At 35.5% G+C, this 20,284-nt stretch overlaps 1 protein-coding gene across 2 annotated transcripts in view; it reads left to right on the top strand.

The window, feature by feature from the left end:
* The window catches only part of ZNHIT6 (zinc finger HIT-type containing 6), a 54,499-nt gene extending 34,768 nt beyond the window's left edge, over window positions 1-19,731 (top strand). Inside the window, exons 9-10 of one of the 2 annotated variants that reach the window (XM_082834066.1) lie at window positions 15,007-15,131; window positions 19,498-19,731. In XM_082834066.1, the coding sequence (XP_082690192.1) occupies window positions 15,007-15,131; window positions 19,498-19,532 (160 nt within the window). In that variant the 3' untranslated portion in view covers window positions 19,533-19,731. Of the gene's footprint in view, window positions 1-1,774; window positions 2,075-15,006; window positions 15,132-19,497 lie in introns of those variants that run through there. The other variant, XM_082834065.1, reaches the window with a different exon arrangement.
* Window positions 19,732-20,284: the final 553 nt, after the last annotated feature.

The following is a 20,284-nucleotide window of genomic DNA, read 5'->3' on the forward strand; positions in this document are numbered from 1 at the left end:
TTTTATTATTTCTACTATTACTACTACAGAAGATAAATGGATTCTTAAAAAACATCTTCTAAAATTCAAGGAAACCAAAGTTGTATGTGATAAAAGGTAAATGTAGGATACAGAATATTTTAAAGTTTATAATATAGGGCAGACTGCATAGGCCCAGATAGCATTCATTTTTGACTTGGAAATATGTACTGTAAATCTCCGAAGAGGGAAAGGGAATGGCGATCTCAGCTTGTCCTAGGAGACAGGGTTTTCTAGGAGAGTGACAGAAATGCATGCAGCATGACATGACCCAGAGGGGAGCATTTGGTAAAACTGTTTTGGGCAGTTGCATAGAAGGAAATGAGAACATAGAAAGACCAGAACACAGGAGGATACTAATAAGACTGGTAGGTTTTATTTTAACAAAGAACCAAAGAGGATAAACCTTCACCAAAAATAAAAGGTTAAAGGAGCGTACTGCAGTGAGATCAGATGACCTAATTCTAGACACTCAACTTCTCTGGGCTTCATGTCCCTTTAAGGTCCTTTACTTTCTCTTATTTTATGACTTTCCTTCTTTAGGAACCCAAAAAGGACTTTGGTTGGGCCTTGGGTTAACCTTCTTAATCCCCAAAGGGGAGGGAATGATAGATTAATAAAGTAAAAGATAAGTGGTATTGACTTTAAGGAATACCTAGAATAGGCTGTTTTGTTCCTAAACCTGAGCCAAACTTAGTAACATGAAAAGTACTCTGACTTTACCTTATCTATGTAGAAAACATGTCTTCCAGATTTCCCCATTTGAGTTGTTTACTTGAACTCAATGATATATGAAAATACCATCAAAGAAGAGGAAGCAGAAGTTTACAACCAAGATCTAAGAATTTTGTATTTAAAAATTGCCACCCTATTTAACTTTGACTAGTGATATTATCACTTTAAGGCAATAATAATGTTAGAAACTCCAATTGAGGTAGCTTTTATCATGAAGGTGGACCTAAGTTGGAGTAAGGTACATCCTTATGTTTCTGACTGTTCAGTCAGCCTTAAGGTATAGTTATCCTAATTTCTACAAAACTTCCTAGTTTTATTAGGATTTTCTAATCATGAATAATGCAAGTAGATACTATGGAGATACATTTAGAAATAGATTTTTTTTAATTAAAGATTTTTTAACCAGTGTTCACCAGATAGTAGTACATTCATAGATAGGCTAAGATGAGCATTCACATTTGATTGTATGCTTAATCACAGTTATATCATTAAAGGGAAGTACATTCAGAGAACATCTAAGTAAGATTATTATAGGTTATAAAATGTGGGCTTCTAATTTAAGATAAGGAGGATTTTATTATTTCCTGAAAAGTACTTAGAAGGTAGAACCATGTATTTTCCTTGTGGCTTTCTGATTTTAAATGTATCATATGATTTATAGCATTCCAGTAAATTCAGAGTAGAGTCTTTTTAACAAATACTTGGTATTGCCAATTTCCAGTGGTTGTGTTTTCCATTCTTGAAGAGTTTATGACAATTGTCCCATGATATACCTGATCAGCTTAGAGCAATCTTAAATGTTTCCCAGGCTTTAGCTTTGCCATATACAACTTTTATTTTTAGGTTTAGGTGATCATAGAATGTATGTCTAACTCTAAAGAATTTGTTGCTGATCTATTTCAGAGTTTTCTTTCCAGAATACACAGGGTTTGAATTTGTATCTTCTTATAAAAGTAAATATGTCTTCTTAAGTAAATCCATTCATTCATTCAGCAAACACTTAGTACCCATTGTGGTCCAGGTGTTGTTCGAGACATTAGGCTGATAGCAGCAAGCAAAACCGTTCCTGTCTCTGTGGAGCTTACATTCCCAGTGGAGGAGAATTCATGTAAGGTACCCTCTTGCCACATCATTTCTCACCAGCTTTCTGTTCTCAGAAAGTAAATGAGTGTTTTGAGGTAGAAAAGCCTATGTTGGTAACACCAGGCACCATCAGAGGCAGCCATTGTATTGCTGCTAACTTAAGTTATTACTGACAAGGTAGAATACTCCCAGCTTTGATACTGTCCATTTAATTGTAATTTTTCAAATCTATTGAATTTTAGACCTATATTTTACTTATTAATAGAATCATTTATTTTTCATGAAGAAATTCAGATACATTTTCTATTTTTTATGTTTACTTTGCTGCTTTGGTATTTATATAAGATCCTGATTTTGATAAAGATGTGATTTAAGCTATTGTGGGATGATTCTTTCCAGATTTACTCAAAAGCCATTAATTAAGCACATTTACTCTCCTAGGCATATAAATAAAAATTGGGGTTTATACAAGACTGAGTAGGGTACAGTTCTATTGTAGCAGAGAAAACAGACATGAAGTAAAGGTGACTGGGGTACCTGGCATGGATCTGTCTTCTGAGAGATGGAGGTAAGGCCTGGAAAGGCTTAGGGCACATTGAGTTTCAAGTAGAAGTGGCATCATTTTCTCGAACGTTATTTTCAAAAAGAATGGCCTTTCTATACTAATCCCTTATTACTAAGCTCCCTTCAGAGTAAGATTATATCGCATTCCAACAAGAAATAGTAACTCCTTCCAGAATACATAATCTGTGGAGAAGTAGACCTTATTTTACTTTAAGAGGTTCCAGGTTAGACTTTGTAGACCAAAAGTTTTACCATCACAAATACTAAATTTATTAAGTCACTACTTCTCAAACCTAACACAAATTATGAGATGTTCCAAAATAACCTTTTTGCTCTTATCCAAAAACCTACATCAAAGTAGATTTTCTATAAATTTGAAATAATGTTATAAATTTGATGCAGACCTTGGAAAGTTACTAAGTTTCTGTTTTCCCATCTGAAAGAGGGGATCAAAACAAAGGTATTGCACTGTTGTGAAGATTGCTTCCAGATAATGCATGTCAGCTACTTAGTATGGTGCCAGGCACATAGCAAATCAGTCTCAGTAAATATGTATTATTCATGTATTACAAGTTGCAGCATTTAGGTCTACATCTTGCTGAATTGACTCAATGAATGTAAGAGTTTTTGTTGTTTTAATCCTAGAAATTACTTTTCTTAGTATCAATAAAAGGAGGAAATCTGTTTTTAAAAAAAAGTTCTGTGTGGCTGGCAGTTGACTTACGTATTACTTTTTGAAAAATAATGGCTTCTTTCAGCCAAATGATTTCTTATACTTCTGGGAAGTACTCTAAGTTCAATATTAGCTATGCTCCCAACAGGTCACTCACCACTAACCACAAGGGGGCAGATACCCAATCATGTTAGTTTACATTTCTTTTGACATAAATAGCATTGGAAGAATATGAAGCTTCAGGGGCTACTTTATTTAAGATGTCATCAACTGTTATCTCTGTACAAATGACTCCCAAATCTGGAGATATTTTCAACCTTTCTCCCAGACTTCAAATGTTAGTTTGCATGTATCTTCACTTACACATCTCATTAAATCTTAAACTCAACATGTTTAGATCTCATCACACCACATCCATTTGTTCCTAGTGTGTGTTTCTGTGTGTGTTGTTTTAAATGAGGATTAAATGGACTACTGATGTACCTGACATCTAGTAAACAGTCAATAAATGTTGACAGTCATTCCTTGTTATTGGCACTGTCATTCTTCTTGTAAGCAAGGCATATGACCTTAGAGCCATCTTTCACTTCTCCCTCACCACCCTGCCTTACGTGGTAGGCCTCCATATGAGCCTTCTGTATGTTCTCTCCATTCTTTTGAGAAGATTATTGTTTATCAGTGTCTACAGTAGAGCCTATCCCTTCCCCCCAACTGGATGTAATCCTTATCCTTTGAACCTCAAAAACTTCTCATAGGTTCCTGCAATCCTGTCTTATATTTTATCCCAATAAAACATCCCCTATGATGATAAACTCCCTTTTGAAGACAGTGGCTGCCTTAGGCATCTTCATCTTTATATTTCCTGCAGTGCTGAGTCAGTGACTTTCCCATAATAGGAATTCAGTTTTAATTTTTTTAATAAGTAGTGTACTAATGCACTTAAATATATGTGTGCCTGCTATGTGCTAGGTGTTGATACCACTTTAATACTCTAAAGCAGGGTTTGGACAGCTTTTTTGCAAACGGCCAGACAGTAAATATTTTTGGACTTGTGGGCCATACAGTTGTAGTTGTCAATCCACCATTGTAGCACATAAACAGCTATAGTCAATACATAAATGAATGGGCATGACTGTAAGACTTTATTTACAAAAACAGACAATGGGCAGGATTTGTCCTGCTGACCATAGTTTGCCAATTCCTGCAGGCTTCAATTCTCAATATGTAAAATGAAAGAGAGAGAGAAAGAGAGAGATTGTTAAAACTACCAAGTATAATTTAAAGTTTCTTCATGGATACATGTATATGTATGGCTGAGTCGCTTTGCTCTGCACCTGAAACTATCACAACATTGGTAATCGGCTATATTCCAATATAAAATAAAAAGTTAAAAATAAATAAAAATAAAAGTCTTCGCAGTCCATTAAAAATAAATAAATAAATTAATTAATTAATTAAAGTTTCTTCAGAAAAAGTAGCACCTGTTCAGAGAACAGGCTTTCTCATATGTAACCTTGACCTAAAGTATCAATGGGTTAAGATTGATCAAGTCTTGAACCTGCTGTATAAAAAATAAATAAAATTCAAAAATTCCAAAAAAAAAAAAAAGATGAAGTCTTTATTTTTCATTTATTCAGATAATATTCATTGGGCACCTTCCATGTGCCAGCACAGCACTAAGCACTAGGAACACATAGACATCTAAAAGACTGGCCCTCAAGATGCTCACAGTCAAGGAGGGGAGATAGGTGTGTGGTAATGTTACAATAGATATGTGTTTAATACATATGGCATAGCAGGTGACCAGTGGAAAACACGGGCATCTTTGCATGTCAGTTTTTGATTGATGCACAGACCAGCTGCCTTTACTCTGCTTCCAAAAATTGGCATATAGAGCCAAGAGTTGAGACTTTAAACCCAAGCCAAATTAAAGCTTTATCTAAGCTTTGATTTCATGCACGTCACAGAAGATTATTACTCTTTTTGGGGGGACTACCCTATTGTACGTGCAGATTCTATTAGTTGTTTCCTGCTGTGCTGGTTGTAGTTAATCATTTTGGAACACTTTTTTCTTTTTTTATAAAAGGCAACCAGCAAAAGAATGAGCTATTTCTCTTGGATGATTTTATTTCCGTGCTGAGAGGATTTTTTTTAAATAAAAAACGGAGGTTACTTTACTTTCTTTGGATCTGTAACATGAAATATTTAAAAATCATTCACTCTGAAGTTAAGAGGTAAGACACTTTTTCCTACGTCCTTTTAGAGAAATTGGTTTCTCTAAAGGCCTCAAGTAAGACCCACCTGACGTCTTTTTGACTTTTGCTAACACCCACCCACCAGCAAGCAAAGACCCCCTTCTACCTTAAAGCAGAGTGACCTCCCAGTTCACATTACTTGCTCAGATTCTGACTTCCTAGAGTCTCAACTCTGCCTGCAAGATACCACCTCTCAGACTTTGTTGATTCTAAGAGTCTAGTCTCTTGCCTGCCTCACCTCGTAGTCCTGCCAGGTCCCTCCTTGCTTTTCACCTAGCCCATACCCCTACTGGCCAATTTTGCTACCTTACCATAAGCATCTCTTCAACTGATCATTTAACCAGTATTTCTTTTCTCAGAACATTGCTTCTCAGATTTCAGTGTCCATCATAATTATCTAGGACAGATGAAAATGTCGATTTTCAGCCCACCCTTAGAGTTTTTGGTTTAGTCAATCTTACCTAGTACCCAGAAACCTGCATTTGTTAAAGTCTCTGCCTCCTGAGGAACCCTTATATAAGTTATCCCTGGGACCACACTTTGAGAAACACTGCCGAGGATAATAAAATCCTTGAGGACATTTTTGAATCCCATACAAGTGTCTAGCATGTTTTCTATATAATAAATATTTGGTAGATGTTTATTCAGTTGAGTTGTTGAAGTTGTGTAAAGAAATATGTCATTTAATATTAGGATGAATTTTTGAAGTCAAATTTCTTCATCCTTAAAGATACTAGTCTGTACCCTTTGCCTAATTGAACTGGAAGTAGAAAATTAAGTCTTATTTCAGGCTTACAGAGAATGATTGAAAAGTATATTTAAAGATACTCTAAATAGGAAATGTATAATATATATGTTAAAAGTTAGGATTTTTAAAAAAATATCCTGCCATTAGAACTGAAGACCTTGGAAGTTAAGATTATTTTGATAATAATGGTACAGAATTAAATATATGTCAGAGAACATTAAAGGAATTCCAGAATTTCTAAGAACAGCATTAACTACTTTCAGATGCCTTGTCTTATGTAAATAGCCAGAGACCATTTCTGCCTTTTAGTTAGATCCCTTGAAAATAACTGTGATGAAGGAAGGGTTAGTGAATAACAGCAGTGTGCTCTCTAGATGAGATTACTTAAACTTCCTTTTGTTTTCCTTCTGGAATTTAATTCTAGCAATGAGTTCTGCAGAGATAAATGGGGGAAATCACTTAATCTAAGAGTCAGTTGTAAACAGCCTTGCATGTAGTAGAAGATGCCATCATCAGCACTCACCCATCACATTAAGAAATGCATTTCCAGTAAAGTTTTACTATAAATGTTTGTAATATATTTGTGTTTTGATCAGTTTTGTACTACTAATAATTATTCAATCCAGAAGAAATTTTAACATTTAAAGCCTTAAGGTCATAGGTAATAAAATTAAATTTTTAGCTTACATACACATTTTTGTTACAGAGAAGTGTGATTGGGCTATAAGTAAAAGATTTTCAAGCATAAATGTATCAGTATTTAGGATAAAATTCTGTGGAGAATTGGAATGGAAATACAATCAAGGAGAAAAGGAAACTATATAAGATTTCTAACTATTAAGGAAGAACTTGTTCATGCAGTTTTTAAATTGATGATACTGGTACCATTCCCATTTTACTTAGATTCTAGTGAATTTTTATAAGAGTGATGTAACATTTTCATTCTAAACCATCAATATTTACACTACACCATAAGTTACGTTCTTTATATCTATTTTAACTTGTGAGTAAAGAAATTAAATGAAATTCCAGATGTCTGTTTTAAAATCTACAAAAGTGTCATTGTTTTCTGAAATTATTTTAGGTTAGGTATAAGCAGGAAAGTGTGAAGAACCTGAATAAGTTTTGCCAAATACACGCACAAAAAAACGTTTGCTGCAAGGGTGATTTAAAATCGGGGTTAAATCTAGAGGCTGATGAATGTCTTTATGGAACATAATAAGTATTAATGACATTCTCTTTTTTTTAAATATATATATATATTTAATATATTTATTTGTTTTTGGCTGTGTTGGGTCTTCGTTGCTGTGCACGGGCTTTCTTCGTTGTGGTGTGCAGGCTCCTCGCTGCGGTGGCTTCTCTTGTCACGGAGCACAGGCTCTAGGCACATGGGCTTCAGTAGTTGCAGCATGCAGGCTCAGTAGTTGTGTCTCATGGGCTCTAGAGCTCAGGCTCTGTAGTTGTGGCACGCGGGCTTAGTTGCTCCACGGCACGTGGGATCTTCCCGGACCAGGGCTCGAATCCGTGTCCCCTGCCTTGGCAAGCGGATTCTTAACCACTGAGCCACCAGGGAAGTCCTAATGACACCCTCTTATTGAGTGTCTCCTACTGTATTTTAGGTACTTTGTTAAGCATTTTATATACACTATAATTATGTTACACTGTACATACATTATACATTATGAATATGTTTAGTTGCACGGAGAGCCCTGACTGCAGCTTTGTAACCACTAACTGGTGAAACCTAGATCCAGACCTAGGCCCACCTGTCTCCAAAGCCTTTGCAATATAGCACATGCCTCTCAGTGCCATAAATGACCACAGTGCACGTTCTTAGATTATGTGGAACCCAGCCCGAGTTCTTTGTTATCCCTCTTTGGGATTATTGATTGTTTTCCAAAGTGAGAATCAAGATCAGGAAGAGTACATGCTCAAAATGGTCTTAACCTTTGGCCACATTTTGGACATAGACTCTAGAACAGCAGAAGCAAGGGATCATTTAAGGACTAGAAAATGTTAGAATCAACCTGAAGAATGTCCACACACATAAAGAAAATATGTAGCACAGGGTGCTAAATACTTTTATCATCTCAGAGATGACACGTCCAGTGATGGAATGGGTTTCATATGTGGCATTCTGCTTGAGGCAGTTTTATGATAAGACTTGTAAACTTAGCTCTAGGGAAGTTTACTCTTAGGTAGCTCTAGGGAAGCTGAAGCTCTACTAGTTGGCAGAGCTGGGTGAGTGAAGTTTCAGCTGCTGTGAACTTGAGAAATTTAATTTGAGAGGCTGTACTGAAAAGTAGATCCAAAGTGATATGATGGTCAAATTCTTAACAGATTATAAAGACTACAATTTCCATAGTAATGATCTCATTTCAAATATGTACTATTTTGATCATTGATTAAGGGAATTATGTAAAATATAAAATGAGAGTTTTCTCTAAAAACTTGGAAAATAAATTTTAACCCTCAACTTAATCCACTAAATTTATCCATTCTAGTTATGTTACATAATAATTTATATCTAACTTTATATACTCTTCAGAGAGAGTAATGACATAATTAATTGAAATTTCTAGGTGATTCAGATACTTCATTTTAGCCAAAGTGCTTCACCTTTTCAAGCAGACCTCTCACTGAAATTTATACGTACCAAAACTGTATGAATTCTATGTGTATTCCCTTATCCTCTACCTTGTATAGGTACTTTCTTCCTAAAAATCCTTCATCTTTTCATCTCTAGTGAATACCTAATCGTTCACCATTGTATTCCCAGTTCCTAGAACAGCATCTGGTACATGGTAGACCTCCCTCAGTAAATATGTGTTGAGCGAGGAATAAGCAAACAAGCAAAGAGTTGAGTGAAGAACTCAAAAGATTGGCTTTACAGTTCTAACTCTGCATCTCCTTGAGCAACCCTGAGTAAGATACTCCTCAGGGCTTCAGTGCCCTCACCTGGAAGACAAAAAAAAGTAGATTAAGTTCTTTGTAACTCTAAAGTAATATAATTCTATGGTGTAGTTAATTCATGAACTATTTAACTAACATTTAAGCAAAAGTTTTTCTGAGGAACGTGATCATATTTTCCAAAGTGATATACTTCCTAATAAAGATTGAAAATGTAAGAGTCTGTACTGATCAGACTCCTGCATTTAGTCTAGCACCAGAGGAAGCATATGTTTTGTTAATGAGAGTAAGGCTAATTAAAATTTCCTATGTTAATTAGGAGAAAATCCATGGCGGAGGAGGGATTTTAAGAACCAATTAAGGAGGAGGAGAGCTAGAGTTAGCAAATGAAGTGCCTAGATATTATAGGCACTATAATATTTGAAAGAACATTTGGAGGTGAATAAGGGACAAGAAAGAAAGTTTATTGAGTATCTACTTAGCTTTAGATTTCTATCCTGACACTTATCCCAATGAAATGTGATAGTTTGTTTGTTGACTGGCACTCCCAATAAAATGTGGGGTTTATTTCTATGAACTTCCATTACCTAGCAGACTATCTGTAATGGTAGACACTAAATAAATATTTGAGGAATTGATTGATTAATGAAGCTAGGCACTGTTCACATTTTCACATGCATTAATTCTAATGAAGTACATACTATATCTCTACTTTACAAGATAGGAATCTTAGGCTCTGAGAAATTGACTTAGCCCAAAGAAACCAAGCTACAGTTACAAAGCCTGGATTTGGACTCAGGTCTTTTTGGCTTCAAAGTTCATGCTTTTTCTACTAACTAGCCCATCATATAGATCATGAAGATAATCCCTGATAAGTATGTTATTTCCCTGCTAAAGGTGCTAAATTACCTTTGAAGTATAAAGTCTTATTACTGATATCAGTTTGGCAAGTTACACTTTAGAAACATTTTCACCTGTTACATTTAATCTTTACAAGCTAGCTGATGAGTAGATAACCTTTCCATCATTATACTGATGAGGAAAACTGAGTACCCTTGAGGAGTCACAGCTTCTAAGGACCTGTGATAAGATTGGAACCCAAGCCTTCTGGATTTAAAAGTAATTGAGCTTACTAGTGAAGATAAGGAAAGCCTGAACAAATAGCACCTAGAACAAAAGCCTTGTAAGGCCCTCTTTAAAGCATGTTTTAAAATGTGTAATTAGTCACTTTATTTCACCGCATCCCATACCTTTTGTCATCAATAGACGGGATGGTCTGCCAGCGCATTTCTGACCGTAGAGCTTTCTGAATGGAGGCATGTGTCTGTGCTACCCCCCTCATGACTGGTGCCCCACGTCAAGTATATGGAGCCCTCGTTTACACATTTACATAAATTACGTAAAAGTCCCAAAACAAAGTGCAGCAAACCACTAATTCAGTTACTGTTATCTTTTTAATATGAAAACTAGAGAAATTAGGTAAGAAAAAATTTAACTTTGACACAATCTACTTCATGTGACGTGGACAGTCTGAGTTGCAAAAACTGTCACACAGGAGTATTTGGAGAAATTTTAAATAATACCTTTTACTTGTAAACAGAAGAGTTAAAAAACTCTCTGACCCCTGTACTTAGTTTGGTTTTATATGTTTTAGTTTGAATGTATGTATCTTTTTTCTCCTATTCTGGGTCTTCATTAACAATCTGGTTTCTTTCTTCCTTTTCATTTGGATTTTAAAAGCTAGTTTGTTCACTTAATCTGTTCTCTTTCTGCTCTATTAAAATAAGTTCAGTACTTTTAAATTACTTATTTTAAAGGAATTTGATAAGTATGAATCTAAAACATGTAGTTTATAATACATTCAGGAACCTTACTGAATTCAGTTAATACCAAGATGAGCCATACTTTATAAATGTTTAGCTATCAGATAACAGTAAACTGATTTATATTAAGGTTAAGTTTTTTAAACAGCAAGAGATTCAACTGTGTACGTTTGGAATCAGTTAGTTGCACTTTTAACCTAGAAACCTAAGTTAAGAAATAAATACAAATGACTATTAGGAATATTGGTTAAGTGCTGCCTTTGGCAGACAAATATCAAAACTTGTACAATTTTAGAGCTGGAGGGATCTTGATGATCACCTCATCAGATGCCCTTATTTTATAGTGGAAAAAATTCTGTGGCCTACGGATTGCTATTAGATTGTTAAATTTGGAGAAAATTCAAATTTAGTTTAAGTATTTTATTGGGGGATAGAAGGGGAGATGATCTAAGGGGTGCCAGTGATCAGGTGGGAAATAGAACGGTTTGTGACTCCTTTTTTTTTTATTATTCTCTGTCTCCTTTTGAGTTATGGGAAGTTAAAAAATAAATCCTAATTTGCTAATGAAGTGCAGAGAAAGAAGTTCAAGAACTTGGCCAGTTTCTTTGAAAGTTAGTAACAGAGCCAAGATTAAAAGCATACCCTTGAGTATCAAGACAACTTTTATTTGTATGATGTCAAACACTGTAAACACCTGTTTAGCCTACTGAGCTATGCTGCCCTTACAATGCCCCTGTGAAGCTGCCTGGAGCAGGGTCAGCTAGTGAGCCTGTGAGAGTAAAGCAAGTGAAATAACAAGAGGAAATGTCTGAGAGGGTCCCTAAGGGTAAAATAAAAGACAAATGTTGGTATCTTAATTCTTTCAAACCCAAGTAGTTTGTCTTGTGGTAGCAGAGCCCTTTTACTAATGGGAACACCAGAGTTCCTGAAAATTTCAAAAATAGATGAAGCTGCCCCTTAGGATTCAGTGACTTAATGACTTGCAGAGGAGCTAACACCTAAATGTTTTGGGCAGTGCCAAGCTGGACTCTACACGTTGCCTCAAGATAATGGAAACAAGGAGGATTCAACGTAGTTGTAGCCTCTTGGAAGTAAATGTAATATAAACTAATATAAAATAATAAAAAAATGAAAGTTATACGGAAAGTTGTAAGGCTACGTTTAAAATGCAAAATGCGTAAAAAGGCAAATAAGTGTTTCAGTGCTTACATAAGAAGTGCCATTCTTTGTTACTGAAGAAGTTCAGTGACTTTGTCCTGAACTAAAGTTTCTGTAAGAATGCGTTGTTATTTTAGGTAAATACAACTGTAAAACTGTGTTCATGGCTTAAGTAAATGAGCTAACAGTTTCTGTGTTTTATCATTTAGCTCTCATAATAACTCTCTGAAATGATACTGCTGTTATCTCCACTTTCAAGCATGGAAACTAGGAACTAGAGAAGTTAAGTAACTTGTCCAGAATCGCAGACCAGTAAGTGATGGAGCCAGGACTTTAACTCGGTGTTAGACTCCAAACCCAAGCAACCACTAAAAGTTACTGCTTCCTTTAACTAAACCCTATGTCCACACAATGTTACCCCATCTGTGTTTAATAGCCTTTCTTTATAAAACAGTTTACATAATTTACTTCTTAATTACTGGCAAATATTAATGGTAGCCTAAGAGTAACCACTCCTAGTAGAAAAAGAAAATTCAGAATTTCATATAAAAATTATCTAGTGAAGTCTGACCTGTTTTAAGTGACAGACTGGAAAGCTGAGGCCTTGAAGCTTATTGACACTCAATAGCAATATTGCTGTGATTAGAAGTTTACAACATCTTCGGGTAAACACTAAATAAAATTCAGTGGTTCCCATTAAAACCACACAACATACCAGATTTTCACTGCATTTGAGTGAAATATTTTAAAGTAATTCATTATAAATTCTTACATAAATCTTTACATTCTAAATACTCTTTGTACAGAGCCTGCATGGCACATAAAATAGGGACCAATTTTATTAATAAAACAAGTGTAATTAATTATAGTTTTAAGATTGAAATAATGTATAACTTATTACATGGTAATTTTTAAGAATCTCTGAATGTTCCTCTGCTGGGATCTTATTTTGTATTATATCAGCATTAATATTAGGTTCTGATTACCATGTGACTTTTGAAGAATTCTTTTTTTTTTTTTAATTGTTTCAGCTTTGGAAATCTAGAGAAGCTTAACGAAGATTTAATATTTTAAAAAGAAATAAAATGCCTAAAACATTAGGTATATACTGAAAATTATTTACAAAAAAAATGAAATAAGTGTTGATAGAAAACATTCCCTGATTTGGGAAATGTCTCTTAATAGAAGCCTTATGATTCAGTTAAAATGCACAGAAGATAAGTTGCTACAAGTGTTTGTAGGATACCACTTGAAAAGTTCCTATTTGAAAATTCAAGTCTTGCTTTCTCTTAAGAAAAATTTAGTTATATCCACTTTATATTTTACTTTATAAGTTAATTTTATACTTTTATATCTAATTCAGCCTCTCTTTTTTGTATAATCACTGCTAACTTTTTAAAAAACACTGCTTCTTTCAAAGGGAAATAATGTGTAAAAAATGTGATGCATTTAATCCTTGAATGCTGGAAGAACACTTTTAAAGTATTGTAAGCACATCTGTATTATATTACACAGGGAAAAGAATGTATGCACTCTGTGGCCTATGGGCACGAGGGTGGCTGGTTTAGGAAAACTGAATATTTTGCATTTCAAGTTTCTTTTCCACATAAAAAATATTCTATGATTCTAAAATGAAGAATTTAATTCCAGGAGTGGGGCATGTGGTCAGGCAAACAGGAGTAAAGTTTTGGTTTTACAAGTCCTCTCACTTGTCACCCACTTCTTAAAAAGAAATCAGTTTTTATAATGGGCTCGGCTTTGCACTTTGTTAAGCACTTCTGCTTTCCCTTATTGGAAAAATATTGCACAGGACAGACTTAGAACACAGAGAAATCACTATACCAAGAGTTCTTAGTAGGTGTGCTGCATGTCTGAGTCAGCTGCAAGGTATGGTGCAAATAATTTGTCACTAATTAAGAAATATCAAAGTTTGTATGATTTACTCTTAAAATTACAGCAGATTCAAATGTATCCCGATGGTAACCTCACTCTTGATCACTGACTGGTATTCCAGTGTACTTTCTTGAGTGGAAGGGGAAGGGATGGAGTTCCAGCTGTCAGGCCTGGTATCCCTTGGGATGTATGTTTTGTATGTGAATATCACCTGTCATTGGTGGAGATGGAGAAAAAAAGTTGGAGAACTTCTGCACTACACTGGTGAAGGTGTTCTCTACTTTCTCCTCTTTGTCGTGACATGATATTCACTTGCCAACACATTCCCTTATGCAGCTCCTAGTGAGCTAGCTGAAATTCCACCCCTTTATTCCTACCTCAGAAAACAAGCAAGGGAGAATGCTAGGGGCATGCAACTTTAATCAACTAAAAAAAAAAAAATTTTTTTTTTTTTTAAGTAATGACTTGAGAATTTCATACTTTAAGGGGTATTACCATCTAATTACCTGTGACACATTTACTGGTTATGTCATGATACCATGACAAATGAACTCCATATTTCTTAAATTTTGTGCTTTTACCTCATTCATAAATTCAAACCTGTTTTTTTTAATTTCAAAATGAAGGAAAGCAAAATTTAATTATATGGTAATATATATTTCCAGAAAGTATTTATAATTTAGAATTAAGTTTTTACAAAAGTATTTTGTAGCCATTTTAGCACCATATATTACTAGGAACTATCATGGGATAGTTGTTTGGTTTTCTTTTAAGACTCAAACTAAATGTATTTGAGGAATTTGAATTTTTAGCTAGTCAATATTTTATCCAAGAAAAATTCATGACACATCAAATATAGATATTTTATAAAAGTTAGCCTTTATCCCTTATTGATATGAAAATGAATGACTTGTTCTAGAGCTTTCCTAATGTCAAATTATTTCATATACTTTTGATTTAGCTTTAGGACCTCTATAATAATAGCTCTTTTACCTGATTATTTTGGTAAAGTTACTATATTATAAGGAAATAACCGTTGAATTAATGTCATCACCATTTAAATTTTTTAATGTAAGGGACTCATATTTTATTTACAAGTAATTTCAAATAAAATGGTATTTTTTGGTTTTGCTTTTTTACTATAAGATATTATGAAATGGATCCTGACAAAAGTCTCCTTGACAATTTGAGGAACAAAGTGATCATTGAGTACCCAACATTACATGTGGTATTAAAAGAATACAGTAATGACATGGAAGTTCTTCACCAAGGTAAGTGTAAATTTGTTCCTGTAATGCTTAAATAACTAGTGAACTGAAGCAATTACATTATTGTCTTTATATATTTTCCCACTGTACTTACACACCTAACTGAATTTACTCTGTAACTACAGATAATACTGTAAAGAACCATATGATTGAGCTGTTGCTTCTATTCTGTTTCAGAGCATGTAAGCTTTTATCAACTTAAAATGAATGAATCGGTTTGAATGTCTGGCTGTAAAAGGATATACTTCGCCTTTAGGGAGTTTTGTGTGTTTCTGTCTTTTTTTAAGGTAATAGTCTTCAAGTAACAGTCTGCCTATGATCAGATAAATTTACGCCCTAATTAAAACTCTTTAGAGATTCCTAAAATGAGAGATTACAAACATTTTTAGTGTTCTGCCTTATAGAAAAGGGAAATGTTTCAAGGGACATTGTGTTTAAAGTTTGGACTGCATTTAGAATAAGCTGGTGCCATTGCCTTGACCCTTTATCTCCTTTTCTTTTAAACCGACTGGTTTTACTTTCTCTGATTTTGTTTCCTTGGCTATATTCCTTGGCATTTTAGTGATTCCTTAAAAGTAGATACTTTCCCCTCTTTGGTGAGTAGTGGAATTGGGAGAATTTATTAAAACCAGAAACGGTATATGGTAAAATGTTAGTGTATAAAGTGACTTACCCATATCTGCATTTACTGATTAAGTTAATTATGTTTCAGTATGTAAATTCTAGAGGATGAATAAAATTTTAAAATTACTTCTAAAAAGAGAGAGAGCTACTTACTTAATTCAAAACCATTAGATAGCACTTTCAGCTAAGAGTTATAGGTACAGGACAAGTTTCATTATAACAAACACCAGAGGGCCATAGAATCCTTGGATTGGATTGAACTCTATTTTTTAAAATATCTTTTGAAATATGTGGTTCAGGTTTTATTGTTATACCATCATTATGGACTGTAATAGGCAGTAACCTTTATTGTAAGGTCTTCTCTGTATGTGTGTATGATAGCTTTTTTTCTTTGTGAAAGTTAATAGGAGAATTACTTTTTTTCCCTAAGTGGCCAAAATTTTGTCAGTGCCACAATGTGAAACCAGATTTTTAATTGGCACACACAAAGTTTCTAATAATCAATTATATGTCTCTAAATCTTTAGGTTAATTCTTTTTTTTTTTTTTTTAAACATTTAGAATCAATTGATTTTTTTTTGGCTGTGTTGGGTCTTCATTGCTGCGCACGGGCTTTCTCTAGTTGCAGTGAGCGGGGGCTACTCTTCATTGCGGTACGCGGGCTTCTCATTGTTGTGGCTTCTCTTGTTGCGGAGCACGGGCTCTAGGTGCACAGGCTTCAGTGGTTGTGGCACGTGGGCTCAGTAGTTGTGGCTTGCGGGCGCTAGAGCTCAGGCTCAGTAGTTGTGGAGCACGGGCTTAGTTGCTCCGCGGCATGTGGGATCTTCCCGGGCCAGGGCTCAAACCTGTGTCCGTTGCATTGGCAGACAGATTCTTAACCACTGTGCCACCAGGGAAGCCTAGGTTAATTCTTGACTTTATATTTTTTAAAATTTGAGAACATCCATTTTTATTTTCTCAAATTAAGTTAGAAATTTCAGTTCTAAATGACCAATTTCACTTTTTTTTAAAGCTGTGTAAAACCTTACTTTTTCCTTAATATAATTCACATAGCTCTCTCTCTCTAAATGTTGGTTTCAGGGAAAGTTGTTTAGTAATGTGGGTTACTAGCCAGAGCAAACATTGTCTGTGTAAATAACCACAGCACACACAGTTCCTCTTTCACCTTGTTTAGGAATGCACATTGAAGTAAGGCTTCCTGTCATGAAGCAAAAAGAAAAGGCTACTTTTGTAGTGTACTTGGAACCTTATGAAGTAAAATTTGCTATTTTTTGGTGGGTATACGATGTTTGGCTTATTTACAGGAAGCTCAAGTGACTCGTGCTTTCAGTATAGAAGATCATTTAGGGCTGCTGAAGCAAAGAACCAAAGAGGATCTAGCAGGATTTTAAGGACCATATCAGTGTTGTCACATAAATACACACACTTTAAAAATAATGCCAGGCCTTCCTGTAGATGCTTTTCTTTGTGTAAGCACTTCAAGTTGTCTGTTTCTTTGTACATTCCCACAGTGTTGGATGTTCTGCAGGGTGGTCCCTTAATGCAGGGGGAGGGTTATATAAGAACAGGGCATTTTCTTTGGAAAGCCTTGAAATTCTTTCTCTCTCCAGAGGCAAAAATGTTGGATTTTGATCTTGAGTTCATAGCAAAGGTGTCTCTCTTCTAGTTTGGGAAAAATGTGTTTCTGGACTGGGATTCAGTTGTTTTTCACACTTGATGATTATTATAATGTTTGTTATAAGTCTAGATTGCCATAGTTTATTTTTTCAAAAGTCTGCCTTTTCTGATGGGCAATAGACAAGTTTTGTTTGCTTGCTTTTTGCTTTTTACAGAATGAAAAGGATTGACTGGAAACGGTTAAGCAGTTAAGGTAGCCCACTAGGTGTAGAGTGTAGAGAGCTGCTCACCCACCTTGTATCAATCCAGTGGGAGGTGCTCAGAATGGTGTTACTTGTCTCACAGGTCCTTGTTTGCCAAAGTTAGCTAGTAGATTTAAATGACACAATAAAAGCATCCTACATTTCAGTCTAAGGAGAAAAGAATGGAGTTCCATCAAAAGAAGAAAACTGGGCAACTTCAGTAAGCCGCGAAAGGAAAAGGTGTTTCCCAAACTGCAGTGCCAAACAGCACAAAGCCCATTAACTTAAAAATACCAGCAAAATATTTGTCTCCGTTATTCTAATATAACTCAAAATTAGAAAATATCTCTGTCTTTTGAGGAGTCCAACCCAAAAATGATTACTTGAATTAGTGAAAATAGTAGCATAGCAGTTACTTACATATCAGTCTCTTCTTTTTTAACTTTTTTTGATTTTGGCCACTCCATGCAGCTTGTGGGATTTTAGTTCCCTGACCAGGGATCGAACCCGGGCCCTTGGCAGTGAGAGCATGGAGTCCTAACCACTGGACTGCCAGGGAATTCCCACTTCAGTCTCTTCTTGGGCCAATAAATCCTTTCATCCATTCTTCCTCTCTCCTCTCTCACTCCTGCTTACCCCCTCTTTTTCTTCCTTTCTCTTTCAGTGTGTGTGTGTGTGTGTGTGTGGCAGTGGGATGGGGATGGAGTTTAGGCACAAGAACGCACATGTAAATGCCACAGTGCAATAGGTTCTATCATGGTTTCAGTGCAGAGAAAGCCAGAGGAGAAAACAACTAACTTGTAATATCGTGGAGATACTTGAAGGACTCTGCTAGAGTTTATGAAATTCCACAAGGATCAGGACCATATCTTGGATAGAACCTATTTCAGTACCTTCCTCATAAAAAGGACTCAATGGACACCAGTTTGGTTGCTGGTACAATTGTGCATCTAGGTACCATCGGCATACCCCAAGGAACTTGGCAACTGGAATATGAGGCAAGATCCAAGTTTATGGTTCTGGCATCAGCTCTTATTAGCTGGGTCCTTGGCATTCACTCTGCTTCTCTGAGCTCTATTTTCTTTATCTACACAATGGAGATAAAGGGCTATAAGCCTCAAGCAAAATGATCTCTATTTTAACCTTAACAATTTTCAAAGTGTTTATGTGTTATTTCCTTTTAGCTTCACTATACAGTGAAATAAGTGGTGCGGTTACTCTGCTTCTCATTTTTCAAATTGAAAAAAGAAACCTAAAATTTGGTGTAACTTACAGTTATATTGATTCAGCATACATGCTACCCTGGGGGGGATAGATATAGGAAAGAAAGGTCCAGTGTCTATCCTCAAGGAACTCTCAGTTTAGTTAGTGAATCATAGTCTTGCTGTAGTCAAGGCAGCTCCTTTAAAGGAGTTCCATTTCTGCTCTGAGTCTTCTTTCCTGTGAAAAGAAGGAGATGGAGATTAGCTAGTCTTCTGTCAGCCCACATTCACTCAACATATACTGACCCTCAATTTTAAGTTTAAAAAAAATCATGGAAAAAATTTATTCCAACCACACTTGGCCAGCCTCTGTGATAATAGTGGTCTATTCAGTGGCAAAAGTATTGGATCCTACCCACACTGAGAAGTGACCATTCCCAAGTCTTCCACAGAGTCAGGAAGGATGTTACCTCACAAAATATAATTGCCACTTTCAGACATCATTTCTCTATTTATTGTGGCCAGAATTGTATATCCCAGCTGCCTGGGACATGACATGGTTTGTCTGTCACCATGAGCGGTGCTGTTGGTATGCATCAGAAGGGAGGAGAGAAGAGGGGAAAACAGAACAGGCTAAACAGAAACAGCATAAACACTTGACTGTATGTTTACTTATTTTTTTCAGTGAAAGGTGAATCTACTAAGAACATTGGCAATTAAAATTGAGCACTTCTTTTGGAGGAAGAACATGAAAATTCCCAGAAAATTGCAGAGGACCTTGTTGGAAGATTTGGGGGTATTGTCGCTTGGTGGTTGGAATTTTTTGTTTCTCTGAAAAGTAATTAAACAGTCTTGAAAAAAACAAAATTTAATGTATTTTCTAGCCTCTTGAATTGACTCGTAAGGCACAGGTTTTAATATGCTTCATTCTGTAGGCCGAAATTTTTTTTATTTGTTAGTTTGATGCAACACCAAACCCAACGATCACCTGTGTCAGCCACAAAGTTGGCGTTCTCTTTAGTGGAACCTCACTAAACAGAAAGGCCATGTGGCAGACCATCTAGCCACAGGAGGACTGGTCCATCATTTGCCTATTCTTGTGTTTGGGATTATATGTAACTTAACCTCTTGAGACAGCTGGATGAGTCTTTTATACTTGGGTAGCACCCAGTATGATGTCCTTTGTAAAAGGTTGTCTAAATACTATGAACTGCTATTTCTTATATTCATTTCAGAAAATCAGTGGCTGCACATTGTTTGAACCATCAGTGCTCATGAATTTTGCTTTACTTGTTCACACAGTGAGCTGTGTCTTACTATGAATTCTGTGCCTTTCATCCCATTCCCACTCTACTCTTGTCATTACCACACAGGGTGTTGTGATGAGCAGTTTTATGCTGTGTGTTGAAACATCTAGCAATAACTAAAGAAAAAACACTTGGAACTCATCAAAGTGTTACTGGAATGTATGT

This window comes from Leucopleurus acutus (genome assembly GCF_964270905.1).
Source record: "Leucopleurus acutus genome assembly, chromosome: 2".
NCBI lineage: Eukaryota > Metazoa > Chordata > Mammalia > Artiodactyla > Delphinidae > Leucopleurus > Leucopleurus acutus.